This window comes from Pantherophis guttatus, chromosome 12 (assembly GCF_059756535.1).
Source record: "Pantherophis guttatus breed Tessera chromosome 12, ASM5975653v1, whole genome shotgun sequence".
In the NCBI taxonomy this organism is placed as follows: domain Eukaryota; kingdom Metazoa; phylum Chordata; class Lepidosauria; order Squamata; family Colubridae; genus Pantherophis; species Pantherophis guttatus.
The window spans coordinates 6941126-6963919 of NC_142074.1; the positions used below are offsets into that span (position 1 = coordinate 6941126).

General features: G+C 39.9%; 1 protein-coding gene and 1 pseudogene across 2 annotated transcripts in view; one reads left to right on the forward strand and one right to left on the reverse strand.

Annotated features, from left to right (window-relative positions):
* Positions 1-22794, reverse strand: part of PAK3 (p21 (RAC1) activated kinase 3) — a 115611-nt gene that overhangs the window by 47780 nt on the left and 45037 nt on the right. Inside the window, exons 2-4 of one of the 2 annotated variants that reach the window (XM_087877560.1) lie at positions 18217-18351; positions 7527-7720; positions 5381-5481 (exon numbers count right to left, since the gene is read on the reverse strand). In XM_087877560.1, coding sequence (XP_087733686.1) covers positions 5381-5481; positions 7527-7698 — 273 coding nt within the window. In that variant the 5' untranslated portion in view covers positions 7699-7720; positions 18217-18351. The remainder of the gene's footprint in view (positions 1-5380; positions 5482-7526; positions 7721-18216; positions 18352-22794) is intronic. The other variant, XM_034435056.3, reaches the window with a different exon arrangement.
* LOC148112211 (uncharacterized) lies at positions 20683-21716 on the forward strand (annotated as a pseudogene).

Sequence of the window (22794 nt, forward strand, 5' to 3'; positions counted from 1 at the left end):
GCCATGAGCTACTTTGGTGGGTCACAGGAGATGTGCTTTCTCAGCTATGATGCCAGTTTTATAGAATATCCTTCCCCCCAAAAGTATTAGAGATATATTTGAAAGGTCTCTAAATTAAATCCACTAATTTGTTGACCAGCTGTGCTCCAAAGATGATAAAAAATCCTCTCAAATTACTTTTGAGATGCAAACATGTGGAGAATGTTACCAAACTACTGAGGCAACTTCATAAGTAGCTGAAAATGTAGAGGAGTTTTGGAAGAACCTGATATTAACTTTCACTAATATGGTTTAAATATATACCTCTCAACACAATTGAAAGAAGAGCGTTGAGAAAAAAGACAAATTTGGGACTTTTTCTTTAAGAACATTAACAAGGTTGAGGATTTTGTGATAAAAAGAAAGGCCTATAACCCAATGGTAAAACTTCCAAAGGAGAATTTTTTTTTTACTCCATTAAGATAAGCTGTGACTTAAACTCAATGAGTTAACTGGAATTAAGATGGATTTTTCTTTGTTTGATATGTGTAACTGAAAGAAAAGTTTAATCCAAAATTTGAAAATGTAATATTTATATATATTATTGAAAATGTATTTGAGAGTACCTATATTAAGAGAAAGTTAAAGAAAATGATGTTCCAGTTTAAAGAAAAATGTGTGTTAAAAAGGTTGTTTATAAAAGAAAAAAAATTCTATAAGGGTAGTTTGGAAGGAAGGATCTAAATGTAATACTGAAGTTTAAAATTTGTATGGTAAGAAAAGGATGCATTAGAAAATTTTGACTTAAAAAGAAGTGTTTTTAAAAAGTTTAGTACTTTAAAAAAAGGTGAAAAGTGTTTTTTTTCTTCAGTAAGGTCAAAGAATTTGAAAGAATACAATGAATCTTGTTAATAAAAATGGTGACAGTTCACAAAGATTATTAGGTACAAACAGAAATACATACTATTTCCACAGCAAGGAAGATAAAGCAGGAATGGTTAAATTGTTTATTTTATTTAAAGAGGAAAATATATTCTCATTTGGATATCACTTCTGGATTTTGTGCTTGTGATGAAAAAAAAAATGTAACTTTGACTTCAGTTTTGTTGATCAGAAAAATTTGTCATTATAGAAAAGGCTAGTTATGAATATATAATGTATAAACATACAGTATACAGACACACATACACACACACACACACACACACACACTAATGTGTAAAAGCAAAAAGTTGAGGTTGGAATGTTTTTATCTTGTACTGTGCTAAGAAGAGTCAGAAGTCAATGCCTTTTTTTCCCCTTGTATCTCACACCCTCTTTTCCCCACTCTTTTACCTTCCCTTATAATTCCCTATTTTTATCTTTTTTTTTTCTTTGTATTTTATATAATAAAACAAATTTTAAAAAATTGTGACCAGAATATTCTTTCCCCCCAAAATTAGATTGATTTTGATATTCCAAAAGGCCTTCAAGAAGTGGTTGTGTGACCAGGCCTGAGTCTCCCATGGATTCAGAGACTTGGTTATATGCCGTTCAGAAGATTTATTGCTCCAGCCTATACACAGGAATCCAAACAACTAAAGTTCACTACTAAATTGGCACCAGAAAAGATTCAATAAAACTCAAGAGTGGTTGGACATGGACCATTTATGGCAACGTAATGATTCTAAGCTGATGACACACTTCACTCTGCCTCCCAGCTCCTCCTACTCTTCTCCTACACCTTCACTTTGATTGTATTTTGGGTTTACAGGGTAATTTTCATTACAGTCTTTTATATTTGTATTTGCTGTTTTAAAAATCTATTGTTATGCGCTGAACCATGGTTGCCTTCAGTGTTATAAATGTCTATATAAATTTGATTAATATTTTTTTAATGGAGAGAGGTTCCCATCAAAAGAAATGTGCTAAAGTCATAACGTGGTCTTGATTTAAAATACTCAACACTGAATTTGGAACTTGCTTAATCAATAAACTTGCAAGGTAATCCAGCAATATCTAATTTCTAGAAACAATTATGGGATTATGGAAGTAGGAGCTCTGGGCTCATAAAAGAATAAATTATCTGGTGATTTTAAGGATACCCCAGTAATCCCTTCCTTGCTGTAGAAATTGGCCCCTATAAACAATAATCTTAGAATCATAGACTCCTAGGGCTGGAAGGGATCTCAGAGGTCATCTAGTTCAACCCCCTGCTCAAGACAGGAGACCTTATACCATCTCAGAAAAATGGCTTCCTATCTTCTTCAAAACCTCCACTGATAAGAGCATGCGCAACCTTCTAGAGACAAGCCATTCCACTGATTAATCGTTCTCACTGTCAGGAATGTTTTTCTTAATTCTAGATTGGCTCTCTTTTTAATGATCTTAATGATTTACAGGCAATTCTGTTAATCAACAGTTCCTGATAGAACAACCAGTTCTTTTCAGAATTATTCTCTCCAAAATTGAATTTTTCACTGAAACCCCCTTTTAAATATCTCCCTTCCAGGGCATTGTAAAAGGCTCCCGCCTCCTGTTTCTTAAACTCTTTTGTCTTGAGAAATCATTTAATTTGTTTCCCAGTCGTGCAAGGAAGGATAATGTGTGGTATTCCAGATGTGCATGGAATCCCTGATCTGTCCGTCATCAGACATTAAGACTTCTGTCACTTAATGTAGAAGAGGCTGCTTCAAAATGGATTTCTCGAGTCTTCAATGGAGAAAAAAATTGCAAACCAACAAGACGATATGGCTGATTTATTTTCTGTGACACATTCTTCCACCGACTCTTCCCAGCTTGAACAGCCTAATGTCTTTCCTTGGGAATGAATCAAATAAGGGAAGTCAAAGAGACAGTCTGGCCTAGCGATTAAGGAACCAGGCTAAAAATTGGGAGACCTTGAGTTCTAGTCTCTCTTTAACCATGAAAGCTGGTTGGGTGACTTTGGGCCAATTCCTCCCTCTCAGCCCAATTTACCTCACAGAGTTATTGTTGTGGGGAAAATAGGAGGAGGAAGGGGTGGTGGATATGTTTGCTGTCTTGAGTTACTTGAACAAATAATAAAGGCAGGATGCAAATAACTATGCCCCACAGTAAGGGGAAACATGATTGGTTAAGCCAGCAGCAAGAAAGTAACTCAGGATGTACAAAATTCTGTGTGTGAACAGAGAACGTTCTGTACAAGAACAGCTGGTTGTGATAATCTCTACCTAAGTCTAAAGATGTGTACTTCAGATTTGGGCCATATCAGTGGTGGGATTCAAAAAATTTTACTACCAGTTCTGTGGGCGTGGCATGGCTTGGTGGACATGGCAGGGGAAGGATACAGTAAAATCTCCATTCCCACCCCACTCCAGGGGAAGGTTACTGCAAAATCCCCATTTCCTCCTGATCAGCTGGGACTCAGGAGGCAGAGAATAGATGGGGACAGGGCCAGTCAGAGGTGGTATTTACCGGTTCTCCGAACTACTGTATTTTTCAGAGTATAAGACGCACCGGAGTATAAGACACACCTACCTTTTTTGGTGAGAAAAAGAAGAAAAAGAAATCTCCCTCTGCCTCTGAGCAATTTTGCTTCATTGCAGCAAACAGCAAACAGCCTGCTTTACTTTCATTTTCTTTTTCAGCATAGCTTGATTAGCACAAGGAAAAAAAAAATCTGCTCTAGCCATTTACCTCTTTGCAGCAAGCAGCAGAGCCCTGCGCAAAACAGCTGAGAGCAAATCAGCTGAGAGTCAGGAGGCTGATCCAATCAACTGGTGCTAATTAGGCTGTGCTGAAGCTGAAAGGAGCTGTTTTTTTCTTGCTGTTTGCTTGCAAGGAGGTAACTGCTGTGAGGCAGAGGCCAAAGGGTGGGGGCCAGTGGGTGGGCAGGGCTACATTCGGTGTATAAGATGCACCTAAATTTTCACCCCCTTTTGGGGGGAGAAGATGCGTCTTATACTCCGAAAAATACGGTACTCAAAATTTCTGCTACCGTTTCTCCAGAACTGGTCAGAACCTGCTGAATGCCACCTTTGGCCACATATACAGGTAGCCCTCTACTTATGATCATTTGCTTTAATATTAGCAGCTTCAGGCTTGGATGGGATGCAGATGGGAGACATCAGGAGTTCCTTAGATATCCAGGAGTACTGAAAAAAACCCACACTAAAAGAAAACAGTGTGGCTGGTGGGGAATCCTGGGAGTTGAAGTCCACCCATCTTAAAATAGCCAAGGTTGAAACACTGGCCTAAACAATAACAAATTCAGCAATGGCTATATGTTATGACCACATGCCAGAAAACCATAACTCCCAGTCTCTCTCTTCATTTGGACTTGTTCCCTTGTCAATATTTGACATGTAGGTCAAGTGATATCTGGATGGGCACGGTTTGATGTTCAATATAAAGTGTAAGTTCCTCAGGTATCCTATGAGCTGGATCATATTCATAGCTCATAATCTTCCCTCCTTTGGGGAGGGAAACACCTTATAAAGTCTTCAGATCCATATGCCTAGATAGGTTTTGACATTTTTTTAAAAAAAATTGATTTATATGCCGCCCTTCTCCGGAGACTCAGGGCGGCTTACAATGCGTTAAGCAATAGCCTTCATACTTTTGTATATTTATACAAAGTCAGCTTATTGCCCCCACAAACTGGGTCCTCATTTTATCTACCTTAGAAAGGATGGAAGGCTGGTCAACCTTGAGCCTGGTGAAATTCGAATTTACAGTAATTGCAGACAGCTGGTCACAATGCTTTTAGTCTGCTGAGCCACCAGGCTCTTGCTACATTGTTCTCCATTATGGTTCATGATGAAGTCATGTGTAGCTGTTATCTGAAAGGCAGACTCAGTGTGCATTGAACATATCTATGGCATATGACCCCATGTGTGTACCTGTTCTAATTAATACCAAGCAGGTGGTTAGCACTACCTCTATTCTCACATCCATTTCTGCATTCAAGAAATACAGGTAGTCTTTGACTTATGGCCACAATTGAGCCCAACGTTTCTGTTGCTAAGTGAAACACTTGTTAAGTGAGTTTTCCCCCATTGTATGACCTTTCTTGCCATATTTGTTAAGTGAATCACTGCAGTTGTTAAGTTAGTAACATGGTTGTTAACTGAATCTGGCTTCCTCCATTGACTTTGCTTGTCAGAAGGTCACAAAAGGGGATCACATGATCCCGGGACACTGCAACCATCATTAATACATGCCAATTGCCAAGCGGCTGACTTTTGATTATGTGACCATAGGGATGCTGCAATGGTCATAAGTGTGAAAAACGGTCATGTCCTTTTTTCAGTGTCATGATAACTTTGAATGGTCACTAAATGAAGTGTTGTAAGTCAATGACTACCTGTACCGGTACAGGACTAATGACTGGGAAAGGAAAGGGTGTAGAAAGTAGGCAGACAAGGAAGAGAAGACTTACTGTGAATTCCCCAGTGACGGCATCAAAGCCAACATGGATTGTGTGCTCGAAGTCTGAAGGGAGAGAAATTTCAGGACGTTCCTTTTCTTTCTTCTTATTGGCTAGGGGCAAAATGTTAACAGCCATTTATTTCTGTGTAGTCATTTGTTCATCGATTTTCCTGTCTGGTTTATTCAAAGCAAGAAATAGAAGGGCAGGAAGAATAAAATAAAATTGGATTCGAAAGGATCCTCGGCAATATAACCTAAAGAGCTTTATGCATTTATCAGATTCTGAAGCATTTTCTGCTTTCCTGCTTAACTGAATGGAAATACCAATAAATATTTGTAGCTGAGGCTTGAAATCAGGGGTCCTTGGTGCTCTCTGAGCTTGGTTGTTTTCTTGCAGATGTTTCATTACCCAAACAAGGTAACATCATCAGTGCTAGAAGGGAATGAGGTTTGCTCTCCTTGTAGCACTGATGATGTTATCTAGTTTAGGTAATGAAACATCTTCAAGAAAATAACTAAGCTCAGAGAACACCAAGGATCCCTGAATGGAAATACCACCCTAACAGCACCATCTCAATGAGTTTTCTCAGAACCTGGATCACACATGACATTAAACCATAGTTTGCTTATAATCCTGATATGAAAACCATCAATTATGGCATTGTGTGTGAAGCCAGGTGCTATAATTTAATCTTCAAAGATTATGCATAAAATATTGGCTTAATCCCAAGTGACTGGAGCTGTCTTTACAAGAGATTTGGTTCCTCTTTACGAGCCCCATGTTCTGTGCAGGAGCATCCACAGGGAAATCAAAATAGCACTTAAACATGGTGACAGAAATTATGTTTTGGAGTTTCATATGACCCTATGAAAAAAATATGGAGAAATTTTTATTTTAAAATATCTCAGAAGAAACTGGCTATTGTTTCTCTTTATAGATATCCCAAGGTCCCACAAAGGTTGAGATGCCAGCAAGGAAAGTCAGCATAGATCAATTTAAAAGTCTCATCTTAATAGGGCTGCATAAGTAATGTCTTCATTGAAAAATTCATTTAACCCAAGAATTAAAGATGGAAAGTCTATATTTAACCTCTCTGTCTAAGGAATGGCAATTTTTTAAATTATTTTTTTAGCCAACATCACATCCTGCACTTAAGAGGAAAGGAATTATAATGGGAAGACATAGCAAGATCAGACTGCTTAAACACCAAAACGTCACTCAATTAAACTGCCTACCAAGACAGAGAGAGAGATTATTTTGGGATTCCATATGACATGTACCTCATCCTGGAGTTCAAAATAAGTAACTGAAAAGTGCTGATGCTCCAACTGATGCACTTTTAAGGAACTTTCCAAATGCTGAGAATGTGGATGCACATCCTCTGCCAAGTTGTGACATGGGGAAGGAGGAAGGAGGAGGAAGAAGAGGAGAAAGAGGAAGATGAGGAGAAAGATGAAGAGAAGGAGAAGGAGAAGCCTACATTCACTGGAAGAAGCAGGTGATTGAGAGATCCAGCTCCAGAAAAACTTGTGCCAATCAAAATAGATAATTCTGGCATGAACTGATAGTCCAATTAAATTTCTTGATTCATAAGCAACTCACTCAGTTATATAGTTTGAGCAGTTTCTCAGCATTGGTTCATGGCCCAGAAGGGGTCTCAACTTATCAAACTGTGGCTTATTCCATAAAGGTTGGTTCAGCAAAAAATAGCTAAGTATGATTTATGAAGCTGTTTGCCCTTGGCCTGTCCCTGTCTGATTTGCTTGAGGTCAACCGGAATAGTCCCAGTTCCTGTGGCCCCTGAGGAAAAATAATTGCCCACCCCTGCTTCAAATGGTTTGCTATATACTAAATTGTATTTATTATATATTCAAAGCAATTAAAATAAGCAGAGCATGGTTAAAGTAATTTTTATGAGTCTAGCCAGATGTTGGGGGGAGTCACAAAAATGAAGATGGCCATTGCATCTACAGAATCAAACTCCTGTCCCTTTTAACATGCAACACATGAATGGCACAGGTAAAAATGAGGCACAGTTTCAAAGACACAGTGGCAGCTGCTATCTTGACCATTTTGCCCTCCCCGGACCACCCTGCAGAAAAACAAGCATGAGGAAAGAAGAGGCCAGGAGTCTTTTGCTAGGCTGATACGTTACTTTTATCTCCTCCAGGGAAGATGGAGCGCAGGCGAGCTTTCCGGTTCTTCTCTTCAGGTGCCATGGGAAGCGGTTTGGAACTGTGGTTCAGGGCCGAAGAATCACGATTGTTACTGTTCATTCTCAAAGGAGGCGCAGGAGGTTTTTCTTCAGTATCCAGGCTTTCAGACATCTTCAGCAATTCTCACAGCTTCCTGGCAAGCAAAGAAAGGGAGGAAAGGAGAAGAGAGAAGTGAATGAGGGTTGGTTAGGAAAAACAAGAAAGCTGAAACAAACCAGAAATGTTAGAGTAATGATTGGGTATGTCTTGTGAAAAGGACTAGGGGTGACATAATAGCAATGTTTCAATATTTGAGGGTCTGCTACAAGGAAGAGAGGGGGGGGTCAACCTATTTCCCAAAGCATCTGAAGGCAAGGCAAGAAGCAATGGATTGAGATTAATCAAGGAGAAAACCAACCCAGAACTAAGGAGAAATTGTTATTATTAACCAATAGAATTTTATTTATTTTATTTTATTTTATTTTATTACATTTCTATACCGCCCTTCTCCCGAAGGACTCGGGGCGGTGAACAGCCAGAAGATAAAACACAGAGATACAAAATTTAAAATAGATTAAAACGAATTAAATAATTTGGCTGAATTTTAAAATACCCCATAATTAAACAGATTAAAATTTGTATTTAAAATTTAAATTTAAAAGAGGAGAAGATTTAGGCCAGGCCAGCTTGATGAAATGGTTTGCCTTCAGAAGTTGTGACTGCTCCATCACTGGATGCTTTTAAAAAGAGATTGGATAGCCATTTGTCTGAAATGGTATAGGGCAGTGATGGTTAACCTTTTCCGGACCGAGTGCCCAAAGTACGCGCACATGTGCACAAATGCGCATGTGTGCATGCCCAAATCCCCAAAATGCAATGTGTGTGCGGCCCCCGCACATACGCCCCGCCCCCCCATGCCTCCACGTGCAGCCCCTGCACATGCCCTGACCCCTGCGCATGTGTGCATCTCCTGCATGCGCCCCAACTGCCACGCATGCACACTCAGACTCTCCACACTCGTCCTGCATATGCACGGCAGAGACCCAAAGACTAGCTGGCCAGTGGGAGGCATGTGCTGCATGCCACTTTGCCATCACGGGTATAGGTTCTTCTGCTTGAGTAGGGGGCTGGACTAGGAGAACTCCAAGGTCCTTCCATCTTTTGTTGTTCTGATATTCTGTTATGTCCTTCCAGATAGGCTTATGGTTGTGTTACTAACAATCCAACTATTGTAGTAGCTATTACAAACTCTTAGTTAGATATCTTGGACTACAAGTAGCTTAAAGCAAGGGACAAAAGTTCTAAGGTACCACAAAGCTGCATCAGCTGCCATCCTAATTTCTCAAACTGCCCCACAGCAGCATGGGGGCATTATGGGAAATTCAACTGTTTGGCATTGGCCAGAGAACACCTCACAGAAGCTGGATCTTCAGAGTATTTTCCCTGGTTGAAGTAACCCTGGTTGGGTTACTACATAACAATCTTGCTGGATTCCTATCCTCAGTCTTTTTTTCCTCCACAACATAAGGTTCCTACTTCTTTGCAGTGTGCCACTGACCCAGACATCACAACTGCTGGCTTGCAGCGAAGCCCTTTCACAAATAAGTTAAATGAATCTCAACTGGATTTTAATTAAACCAAGGGCTGAGGTAATTTGAAAGTCTGGAGCTAATCAACCAACAGGTGGGAATAAAGAGACAAGGGAGTTTATTGAAGCAAAGTGCCCAAATCAAGACTACTAATAAGAACTAGTCATTTATATTCATGCAATTCTTTGAGGTGAATTCATATAGGTGTAGGCACGCAACTCAACAACTCCATTCAGAACTTTCTGCAGTTTGGAGAAATGTTTCAAATGAGTGTTGAATCCTTCTTCCCCATATGGTGTATAACAAAGTAGATCTGAATGAACAAAGAAGTCACTTAAACCAAAAGAGGTAGGAGATGGGGATTCAAAGAACAGCAGTTGTAGTTAAGAAATGTGCTTGTCTCCATAATGGTCTCAGATTCACGTATGAAGTAAATAGCAAGCTTTTTATCTGGAGGAGAATCTGGATAATTAAAGAGAAGACCTCCCTTCCACAAGGAGCATCTTTTGGGGATGCTGTCTGATAAGTTGATGGACTAAATTCATGGGGCTACCAAGCATGGAAGGGAAATACTTCAGATGAAACTTGCTAATGATATTCCTGATGTTGTGGATTGTAGATAGATCAGATGGAAGCACAACCATTTGACCAGTTTGTGATATTTGCCACTATTCATTTTGGATAACTGATATGCAGAAAAATCATGCTTTGAAGGCCAGGAATAAAACACAGAATAACAGGGTTGGAATCTGTTGTGTTTATCTGTTCTATTGCCTGTTTCCCACAAAGAAACGGGAGGGGAATCCATCAGTGATACTAGATATTAGATGACCAGATGTTAAGACATGGACTGGGGCAACCATTTCCTCTCAGATGCTTCTGAACTTCAATTCTCTGAATTCTTTTCCCATGAAAGCTCTTCAAGCACTATGGGCCATATCTTTCACAAAACTGCTTCAAGACTTCCAGATTATGTGAGGTCTTCTTGCAGGATCAGGTATATTTCAATGGTCCCAATCTGGGTTGATGAGTAATCCTGAAATGTTAAGATCAACCTATAAGTGCTCTCACAAAATTGCTGCTCGGTTAGGTGAAGTCAGATACAACAGAGCTGTGATCCAGGAAGTAAACTGGAGAGAATATTTCCCACCAGCCTCTAATCTATTCAGATGTTCTTGGGCAGATGGGTATGCCTCCAAAGATATAGATCACAGGTGTCCAACTTCAGCAACTTTAATACCTGTGGCCTTCAACTCTTTTTACTCTTCAATATCTTCATAAATGACTTAGATGAGTGAATAGAAGGGGAACTCAACAAATTTGCAGATGACACTAAACTGGCAGAATAGCCAACACCCCTGAAGACAAACTCAGGATCCAAAAAAATCTTGACAAACTTGAACAATGGGCCCTATCCAACAAAATGAATTTCAAAGTGGAGAAAAGCGAAGTTTTACATTTAGGCAGGAAAAATCAAAGGTATAAGTACAGATTAGGCAAGACCTGGCTCAAAAACAGTAACTGTGAGAGGGACCTTGGAGTCCTAGTGGACGATCACTTGAATATGAGCCAGCAGTGTGCGGCGGCGGCCAAAAAAGTGAATGCAAACCTGGGTTGTATAAACAGAGGCATAGAATCAAGATCATGTGAAGTATTAGTAGCGTTTTATAAAACCCTAGTAAGACCACACCTGGAATACTGCAACCGATTTTGGTCACCATACTACAAAAACGATGTTGAGACCTTAGAAAAAGTTCAAAGAGGAGCAACTAAGATGATCATAGGCCTGGAGATTAAAACATATGAAGAATGGCTCCAGGATTTGGGTTTGGCTAGTCTAAAGAAAAGAAGAGTTAGGGGCAACATGATAGCAGTATTCCAATATTCCAGGGGCTGCCAGAAAGAAAAGGGGGGGTCAAATTATTCTCCAAAGCACCAGAGGGCAGGACAAGAAAGAATGGTTGAAAACTATTTCCTGGAATCAAGGAGAAACTTCTTAACAGTGAGGACAACTAACCAATGGAATAGCTTGCCTTCAGAAATCATGGGTGCTTCATCATTGGATGTTTTTAAGAGACTGGATAGTCACTTATCTGAAATGGTATTGGTTCTCCTGCTTGAATAGGGGCTGGACTAGAAGACCTCCAAGGTCCCTTCAAGTTCTATTCTATTCTAACTCCCAGAATTCCCCAGCCAGCCTTGGTCCTCTGATCTAGGCTATGGGTCTCATTTCTTTCTTTCTTTCTTTCTTTCTTTCTTTCTTTCTTTCTTTCTTTCTTTCTATCTCTATCTCTATCTATCTCTATCTCTCTATCTCTCTATCTCTCTATCTCTCTAATCTATCTATCTATCTATCTATCTATCTATCTATCTATCTATCTATCATGTGTATATAATTTTATTCAAAAGACTAAAATACAAATACCAAGGGGATTTTTTTTCCTCTGACAAAAGACAAAAAACAAAAACACATATGCCCTCAATTTTTTTCTTTTTAATTCACATTTTTTAATGTTCTTATCTGGTTTTTTTATTGTCTTTATTAAATTAATTTCCTTTGGTCTCTATCATTTTTTTCTCTTCTAACAAGACCTCTTCATTCATGGGGGCCCAGGAGCAATATTGGAAATAAAACCTGATGCTTTGCTTTGCAGGACAGTAACTTCCAACTTCCAAATGTCTTTTACTGGAATGAATGCTAAAAGATAGATAGATAGATAGATAGATAGATAGATAGATAGATAGATAGATAGAATGAATTTAAAAAACCATAGGTAGATAGATGATAGATAGATAGATAGATAGATAGATAGATAGATAGATAGATAGATAGATAGATAGATAGATATAGATATAATTAGATTGATTGATTTATGATATATTTGAAGGATAATGGACACCATGTCTTGTACTGCCTGCCTGTCTGTTATCTATCTACCTATCTATCTACCTATCTATCTATTGATATCTATCAATATCTACCTAGCTAGCTAGTATCTTTTGGTACAGCAACCAAACAAGACAGATACTGATTCAAACAGATAGTCTGGACTGCAAAAAGAACAATTGCACGGATTAGGGGGAGGGCTGAGAAAATATCTGCAGACCTCTCACATCCTCATAAACTGTTTCAACCCCTCCCCTCAGGACACCACTACAGGGCATTGCATGCCAAAATAACTAGGCACAAAGACAGTTTTTTCCTCCGTGCCATCACTCTGCTGAACATTTAATTCCACAGTACTGTCTTATATCTAAGACCATTAACCTTCTCATCTTTTCTACCACCTTCGCCTATTGTTATATGATCACTTTACTTTGTTGTTTGTATGTACCCTGAGAGTTTATGCATCAAAGACAAATTCCTTGTGTGTCCAATCACACTTGGCCAATAAAGTATTCTATTCTATCCTAAATAAAACCCAGCCTGCCACTCAGCCTGAGGGCATCAAAAGAAGCCTCTGCAGCCTCTTTGAAATTGACAGGTGCGGGCAGACAAACTCAGGGGCAAAGGGACCTCAATTCCAGTGCACACCTGATGTGACTTGAGACCCATCACAATTTGAATCATTTGTGCCATGACATCACACTGCACAGCATGGCATTGTGGCTTGGACTAGAAGTCTCTCTTTGCTTAAGGGAGCTGCCAGGAGCTTTAAAAATAAACCAAATGTTGAGGATGGCAGTTTTTTCCTTGGCTTGAAAGCAACTGTATGTTCTCCAGTACAGATCGCGTTCCTGCCTGCAAATCTTGGCCCATCAAGGGAATAAGGATGGACTTTTGATGATGCAATCAAATGTTTGGCTGGCTGGCAACGAAATGCTTTAGCGGCTTCCAGGGAGCAAAGCAAAGATATGGGTTACTCACACACCATCCATTTGTAAACAAAAGTCAGTTTGCTAAACTATCCCTCCCAGAAGACTTTTGTAATAGGAGCCTTTACAAAGATTTCTATTAATGGGTCTTGACCCAAATAGCTGATGGTGTCATTGTTTCCTAGAGCCTGAATTCAGCACTAGATTTTTATTTGAGATCTCAGCTGTGTTTCAGGCACCCAATATGACACAAAGCACCATTCTTTGTACCAAAGGCAGGCAGAAAGATCTATGATCATAATATGTTGATGGGGGCAAAACTAACAAGGAAAGCCATGAGCTAATGCATATGGGTTACTCCAACAAGCTACACCAGGCTAAAATGTGGTAGTTTGCTGAGTGTGTGAAGTTGAGCATCACACTGCATGATAATACATTAGTTTGACGAGTGCATACTATGTAAACATGGCATTTCTGTTTTGTTGGTACAAATTTTTCATTTAATTTTTCATTTTAATTTTATTTGACAAACAAAAGTTATGAATTCAAAAAAAGAAAAATAACAAAGTCAAAATGTGACAGGGACAATAGGCAGTTTAGAATTAAGTCACTCTGTGAGTCTGGCCATAAAAGCTAAATTGAATATTCATTGTTAGGAGGAAGAATTTAGATGATACAGAGGTGACTGGAAAGCACAGGTAGTTCTCAACTTAAAACAGTTTGTTTAGTGACCATTCAAAGTTATAACAGCACTGAAAAAAATGAGATTGCCATTTTTTACACTTATAACTGCAATTGCATCCCCATCCCTTGAAGGTCTTTTAGTCCAAACCCTTACTGAAGAAGGGCAAATGGCTGTCTCTTTTTAAGAGCCTCCCATGATGGAGCACCCACAACTTCTGAAGGCAAATGGTTTCACTGGTTAATTATTCTCATTGTCAGGAAATTTCTTCTTAGTTCTAGATTGCTTCTCTCCTTGATTAATTTGCATCCATTGTTTCTTGTCTTGCCTTCTGGTGCTTTGGAAAAACCCCTCTTCTTTGTGGCAGCCCCTCAGATATTGGAAGACTGCTATCATGTCTCCCCTAGTCCTTCTCTTCATTAGACTAAACATAGCCAGTTCCTGCAACCATTCTTTATATGTTTTAGCCTCCAGCCCCCTAATCAATCCTACCTTTCAGAATTTGCTAAAACATCACACTCAACTTCTAGACTGCAAAATTTCAGGTGTTCCCTAAATAGGGGCAAAGAATTAGCCTTCTACAGAATACTTTGCCTCTAGACATCATCTGGAATTTTGCAGTTCAAAGCTGCTAGACCAAGTGAAAATCCACCCCAAATAAATTTGGCATTCCTATTACCTCAAGATATATTTAGCAAGGCAGTAAAACCTTCAATGCTTAATCTTTCCCAATTTACTCAGTCAGATGTTTGTCACATTAACAATTCACTCAAGCTTGGCTTGGAGTCAGAGACTATTGTTTTTCCTTACAGCCACATATCTACCGGTAAGCATGCAAAGTCTACACTGTACCCATGACAACAACCTGAAAGACAAAAATGGTTTACTAATCATAAGAGCTAAAATCAAATATAAAATATGACAGCTGATCCCTCTGCAGCTAGAGCAGCACTCCTATCTAGATCATAAGAAATACAGTAAGTAGCACCAAGTTAAAAAATAGGAGGAAATATTGGCAAGAAAACAAAGGCAATTCCACTGCAAAACATTCAACCAGTAGACTAATAAAAATTCCAAAGATGCTTTTTCAAGAGGCAACTGGACTTTCTTTGTTTTTCCGTGAAGACATTTCGCTTCTCATCAGTGGTGAAATGTAAAATCTGTTACTACCGGTTCTGTGGGCATGGCTTGGTGGGCGGGTAATGTGACTGGGTGGGCGTGGCCAACTTTTTTTTTTTTTACTTTTTTTAAAGCATTTTTTTACAACCTATTTGGGCGAATAGGTTGTAAAAATGCTTTTAAAAGGTAAAAAAGGCTCTGACGATCACAACTGTGGCACGCGATTGTCAGAGCCTTTTTTTTACCTTTTAAAAGCAGGAAGTAACGACACCCAGGCGGAGCCTCGTGCAACCATCGCTATCGGTTCTCTGAATCACCTGCCACAATCGCTACCGGATCACCTGATCCGGTCCGAACCGGGAGCATTTCACCCCTGCTTCTCATCCAAGAAGCTTCTTCAGAACTGAAGAAACTTCTTGGATGAGAAGCGAAACATCTTCAAGGAAAAACAAAGAAGTTCAGTTGCCTTTTGAAAAAGCACCTTTGGGATAACCGTGACCTGGATGACTGAGAATCTCCATAAACTAGTGAAAAATATGTTGGTTGCAGGATGGATAAAAATTGATTTTAAAAAAATATATTAAAAATTGGAATTTTTTGATTTTTATCAAATGTATTTTAATAAAATGCTTATGGAATAAAAATCTATCTAAAGATAGTTTTCTATTTAAGATACATTAATAATTTAGTTTATTCAGCATGAAAAGGAGCTGTTATGTAGCATGAGGCTGTATATTCTGCAATATTGGGAGTGTCGGTGAGTCAACAGAGGGCCAGAGGAGGAGCTGCTGTGGGACAGAAATGACAGTTGCTCTTTAAAAATTATGATTTAAATCAAGCCTTTTTACTAGTGATTTAAATCATGATTTAAATTGACTTGATTTAAATCAAATGTGGTTGGTTGGCCCATGTTTTAAAATGTTCCATGTATTTGTTCATAGAATATAAAATAATAGGATCAGAAGACCTTAGACCTTAGAGGTCTTCTAGTCCAACCTTTGCTCAAGCAGGAGACTCTACACTATGCTGGACAAATAGCTGTCCAGTCTCTTCTTGGAAACCTCCCTTGATAGAGCATCTACAACTTCTGGAGACAAGCTGTTCCCTTGATTAATTGTTCCCACTGTCAGGAAATTTCTCCCTAGTTCTAGGTTGATCTCTCTTTAACAATCTTCCATCCATTATATCTTGTCTTGCCTTCAGATGCTTTGAAGAATAGGTCAAACTCCTCTTCTCTGTGACAGTTCTTCAAATATTGGAAGACTGCTGTCATGTCACTCCTAGTTCTTCTCTTTGTTAGGCTAGACATGCCCAGTTCTTTCAACCATTCATCATATGGTTTAGCTTCCAGTCCTCTAATATTTTTGTGGCTCTGGATTAGTTTTATTCTCCACCAAGATTTCAGAGTAGCATACATTCTCCAATTATTTTCCATGAGCAAACTCTAGTGAGGTAAACCATGATGGGAGTTGCTTTATGATGGAGATGAGCAGTAAATAAATTAATTAATCACTTTCCTAGCTTCCGTGTTTTGTTTAATCAGAATATAGAATTATAGGAGGTATGACCACTGAACTTGGAGATGACCCATGTTGAGGAGCATTTTCTTAACCAATAGAAGAGAATATGTGTAGCTCAGGATTGAATTTAGGGATCCTTGGTGCTCTCAGAGCTTAGTTATTTTCTTGAAGATGTTTCATTGCCCAATTAAATAATATTAATAGTGCCAGTCCTAATGATGTTACCTAGTTTGATAATGAAATATCTGTAAAAGCAACAACTGAGCTCAAAGAACACTAAGATCTCCACAGTTCCCTAACCATAACCCCACACACCCACTTTAACTAGGACATAGGAACATAGGAACATGATCTTCCAGACTAATACTCTACCACCGTTACTATTTCGGTTTGCACAGTACCTTCATAGCATTTAAAGAACGGCCAAACTACAGAATTTTATCATCTAAAACTCATTTTTCTTCATGGGGGAGTTATTAAGAGGGTGGGGTGAAAGACAAAATCAAGGGGGAAAGATGTGCTCCACGTATTCAGGCTTAAAAAGGCTGATTGTAATCAGTACTGATAAGGCTATCTGCAGTTCTCTTTTGTCAAGAAAGACCAGGATGATTCAGTTGGGCAGCTGCAGTTAAATTTAGTGTTAGCAAAAAAGAGGTCCTTAATTTCTTCTACACTGGTGGTTTAACTGCTATCAGAAGAAAGGCTGAATAGACAATCCTCAACAAATCTATCGACCTTGCAACAATGGCATAATCTGTTTTCCCTTCTCATTTTAAATCTTATAATGAAGTAATACTGTCTGAAATACAAATAGAGTGTTATTCACCTTCTCTGAAAAAAGTATGCAACAAAGGGGTTTAGAGTTTTCAGTCATCCTAATATTCCAAAATGGGGCTTCATGAGCATTATATTATGAGCATCTACAAGGCTGACAACATAGAACATAGAAGAATAGGATTGGAAGGAACGTTGTAAGTTTTCTGGTCCAACATGCTGTTCAAGCAGAGATCCTATAGTATTTCCAGACAAATGGCTGTCCAATATCTTATTGAAAACCTCCAGTGATGGAGCACCCACAACTTCTGGAGGCAAGTTGTTCCACTGATTAATTGTTCGTCAGGAAATTTCTCCTTAGTTCTAGGCTGCTTCTCTCCTTGATTAGTTTCCATCCATTGCTTGTTGTCCTGCCCTCTAGTGTCTTGGAGAATAGGTCAACTCCCTCTTCTCTGTGACAGCCCCTTAAATATTGGAAGACTGCTATAAAATTACCCTTAGTCCTCACTGTGTTCCTCTATGTTCTCCATGCCATATGAAGTGGATGGGCAATTCATGCAGGGATCATTTTTATGCCTTGCATGATCCATGGACAAGAAATTATCAGAGAGAAAAAATCCTTCAGCAACCAAGCTTAACATAACATGTCAAGTTAGGCTGTATAATATTTCCTGCTTGGCTTCTCCTGCTAGTGAAAATAGCTAAAGAACCTGACATCCTCCATTTGTATTTTTTTCACAATACAGCCAAACAAGAATCATAAGTTTTAGAGTTTATTCTTAGCTTCACATTTAGGCTTGATCAGAAAAAAGCAATGCAAGGTTCCTGAGTCGAGCTGAGTTCTTAAGGTTCAAAGGATCTTTGGAAGTTCTCCACCAAATGTGATAGTAAGTTATTGTATGGATAGTTTTCCCCAATATTGTATATATGGGATAAAGTTAGATTTTTCCAAAAGGTCTAAATGTAGATATTCCTCTTAGTTGTAATAATAGCAGTGCTGCTGAAAATTCCATCTAGATAAGTGTGAGAAAACAGATGATAAAGACAAATGTATTATGAAAAACAAGACCTTTATACACATCCTTCCATTGCTGCAAGGATACCACACTATACTTGTATCCCAAAGGTGCTTTTTGAAGAGGCAACTTACTGGTTTTTCTTTGAGACATTTCGCTTCTCATCCAAGAAGCTTCTTCAGAGCTGGGGGACAACCATGACCTGGATGACTGAGAATCTCCATAAATATTTAACTATATTCATGTGATTTCCATGCAATTCTCTTCCCCTTTGGAGAAAAATAAAAAACAAAGACAAATTCTCCTCAGTGAATGAGAACTTGTATAAAAAAACACTTAAGAATATTGCATCCAATTTTGGTCACCGCAATATAAAAAAAGGTGTTGAGACTTTAGTCTAGAAAAGGTGCAGAAAAGAGTAACAGGGATGTTTAGGGGCCTAGAAGCTAAAACATATGAAGAACTGTTGCAGGAATTGGGTATGTCTAGTCTAGTGAAAAGAAGGACTAGGGGAGGCATGATTGTAGTGTTCCAATATTTGAGGGACTGCCACAGAGAAGAGGGAGTCAACTTATTGTCCAAAGCACCTGAAGGTGGGACAAAAAGCAATGGGTGGAAACTAATCAAAGAGAAAAGCAACCTAGAACTAAGGAGAAACTACCTGACAGTGAGAACAATTAACCAGTGAAAGGGTTGCCTTCAGAAGTTGTGGGTGCTTCATCACTGGAGGATTTTAAGAAGAAACTGGACAGCCACTTGTCTGGAATGGTATAGGTCTCCTGTTTAAGCAAGGGGTTGGACTAGAAGACCTCCAAGGTCCATTCCAACTCTTGTTATTCTGTAAAAAATATCTTGCTTATGTCTGAAACCCACCTCTTTAATAAGACTTGGAATTTTTTTAAAAAATGCTGGAGAATTTCTCTGCCTAGTACTAAATAATACCAACAAACAGGATTTATGGATTGTTTAGGTGCTCCTGTTGCCAAGGGTGACCAAGTAGGGATGCTTCTCTACTTCCTCACTTGTGACAAGTTTTGCTCAATTTCCTGTCACAAGTCTTTGGAGACTATCTTTGTGTGACTGCACCACGCAAGACACTTGCTGGGATTTATTTGCTCAAAACTACAGGTCATCGCCAAACAAGCCACAGACATTTAATCATGGACCTAACTGCTCAGAGAATGACACACTCTGTGAAGGCCAGACAGTTAAGAGCCGGCACATAACTTGAAACATGCAATCATCAGATAATTATAGAGTCTCACAGGCCAAATTGACTCAGAATATTGCAAATTCATGGGCATTACTTAAAGCAAATAATCACCAAGGTAGGATATGGCAATTGTTTGGCCTTTGCTGCATCATCTCCTCTAGAGATATCCTCAAAAGGAGGCAGTTTGGTATTATTCATCCCCACAAACCAGAAAGAAGTAAACATGCTACAAGAGGGAAGTGGAATAAACCTGGAAATCTGATCAGGGAACAAGATTCAAATGGATTTAGGGAATCTGAGGAGAGGTTCCCAACATTTTCCCATATCTGCCTATCACCTCCAGGATTTGTTTTCTCTTGTGCATATGTCTTTGACCTCATTCTCAGGACATGTTCCCCATTTTTTATCCTTTTACAAGTTCTCTGGCAGCTTCACCTGATCTTCAGAAGTCCTGCGGGAGATGTTCCCTTCCTCATATCTTCCCTTGGGAATGTATGGAAGGGAGGTGCTGTGGATCACAGGTGGGCAGGGAACAGTATAAGATCTGGGGATCTTCTACTGGGATTCTCAGAAGGAGAGGCATCAGAAACAACTTGAATCTTCTTTGCTATCTTCCCCATTGTCTTTGCTTGTGAGAAGATGGTATAGAAAGTTGCAAATGGCGAGCAGGTGGCTATGTGTCACCATGATACTGCAATCATGAGGTGAGCATCCGAGTGTCCGGACTTCAGTCAGGTGACATCTGATCATGCAATGACAACTATGACTTCACAGACCAGTCCTAAGTCCCCCTCCTTCAGTACCTTTGTAATTCTGAACATTCACCGAATCAGTAACCATAGCTTGACTACTATATGGCACTGAAGTCTTGACATGGCAAACTGAGTTAATGCTGGTGGCAAAGAAACAGTTAAGCCTGTGGGTGCATCAAGGAAGGGAGCCACCTAGTTTCCCCCATATTATTCAACATTTATTTGAAGACATTGAGCAAGCTCATCCAATTAGTTTGAGTTAAGGTATCAACAGCAGGCTCGATGATACTCAACTGTATGGAGGGGAGAGGAGCCACTGGTGTAATGTATATAGTTTTGGCGGGAAAGTTTGAATGTAATTGCTCTCAGCTGATTGGTTAACTGCCAGGACTGTAAAGTATATAAAGGGAGCTGTTTCCCTGAGTCAGTTACTGGATTCACACTATGAAGTAAAGAGCTGTTGTTACTCACGACTTGGCTTCTGGGTCCTCATTCACCCTACTTAACATTGGCAATGAGGATGGGATTTTGAGGCAAGAAGCTAAGGAAAGAGCTGAAGCCACGAAGCAACAGAGAGAGCTGAATCCGAGAATCCAGCCAGGCGGACGAGCGGAGCGCCCAGAGAGACAAACACGATGTCTGCTTATGTGCCGCCAATGCCTTTCGACCCTGCCAGAGAGAAATGGGGGTCATACATGGCTCGATTCGAGTGCTTCCTGGAAGCCAGCGACCTACAGGTTCTCTCAGACAACTGGAAAAGAGCCCTGTTTTTAAGCCATTGTGGACTGAAGGTGTTCGACATGGCCGAGTCACTATCTGAACTGACCTCGGTTCAGACTGTCTCGTGGCAAGCTCTACAGGCTGCGCTGAAGGCACACTATGCCCCGGCACCTTCCAAATTTGTACAGAGGTACGAGTTTCGCCAGCAGCTGCGAGAGGGAGAACCGATCAGCGCATACATGGCTGCCCTGCACAAGGCTGCGACGCACTGTGAGTACCGAGACCTCGATGATGCGCTCCAGAGCAACTAATCTGTGGCGTTAGAGATATTCGCCTACAGAGAAGACTGCTCGCCCAAGCAAACCTAGCACTCCACATCATGCTAGACAAGGCGAGGGCTCACGAATCCTCCACAAAGGCTGCAGAGACACTACAGAGACCAGCTCAAGCAAGGGCAACGCAACGGTCAATCCCGGTACACCGCGAGACGGTCCAAACCAAAAGTGAGGAGGAGTCTGACGAAGATGTCTTCTGGACCGAGAAATACCAACGGGACCAGAGAGACCACCGGGAAGCCTGTGCGAGCTGCGGAGGGTCCCACCATCGCCAGACCTGCAAGTTCAAAGACGCCATTTGCAGGCGCTGCGATAAGAAGGGCCACCTGGCAAGGGTCTGCAGAGCTACTCAACCAGCCAGCCACAAGTCACAAGGTGCCCCTAGCCAAGCAGAACCAGCACCACAGAGAAGGACAAACAAGCATGGTGACTACAGGAAGGGTGTGAAATTCAAAAGCTACGAGACCTGCATCATCAGCATTGGCCAGGCAAACACAGCACCGGCAAAAAAGGTGTACACCATGGTCAAGATTGAAGGGAGCGAGTGCAAGATGGAGATCGATACCGGCTCACCACTAACCATCATGTCCTGGTTCAAGTATCTAAATAGCTAAATAGATATAAACAGAAAAAGAAACAAATTCTCACACTTGCTTTACTTCCATCACCTACACTTCTCATGGTAGCAACATATTCTCTTTCAAATCTACAAAAATATGTCCTAATTTAACCCTAGTGACTCCCCCACATGCGTTTTCTACATTGAGAATGGTACAATAAGTTTCTTTTCTTACATTCACAGCATTTTGAATGAAAAGAACCAGGTAGCAAATGAAGAGAAAAACTTCCTGTATAATAGACCTTGTATAGTAGAATATTTAGTAGTATAGTAGTATAGAATATAGTAGTATAATAGAATATGTATAGTAGACATATTTATGGAATGGAATGGAGAAGCAGTTTGTCTTAATAGAAGACTCCTTCCTCTGTTTTTGTAGACCAGGGTGTCAAACTCGCAGCCTGTGGGCAGGATGTGCCACACGTCAGCCACACCCACACTTGGTGTAGCGAGGGAGAAACAAGTCATGATATGTCACGTGACGATGTGATGCTGCGAGTTTGACATCCCTGTTGTAGACCAATTTTCTCAACCTTGACAAGTTTAAGATGTATGGACTTCAACTCCCAACTCTCAGGCAGGCTGAGGAATTCCAGGAGTTGAAGTCCACAGATCTTTGCCAAAGTGGAGAAAAAGTGTTGTAGTGCATCATAAATAATACATAATGTTAGTGGGCAATATTTTCACAGATTTACCAAAAGTGGTGTTTCAGCTGCTTCTCTACAATACCGCTCCTCCTCTGCAACTGTTAAGTTCTTCAGAAAACATTTTTTTTCCTTTCCTCTCCTCTTAACAGCAAATTATCAGAATAAGTAATTTACCCAGATTCTAGAACTTGCTGCCACAGCAACAATAAATCAGGTGCAAAGCCACATTTCCCAAAAGATTGTATTTGTTCCTCTCTTGATTTTCATATCAGATTCTCATGCTACGGTTACTAAATTAGTAGACCAGCAAAATACTGTGTACATAATATACTTAGACTTCAGCAAGGCATTTGACAAAGTAGACCACAACCTACTTCTTGGTAAGTTAGAAAAAAGTGGGATAGATAGCATCACACCAGATGGATT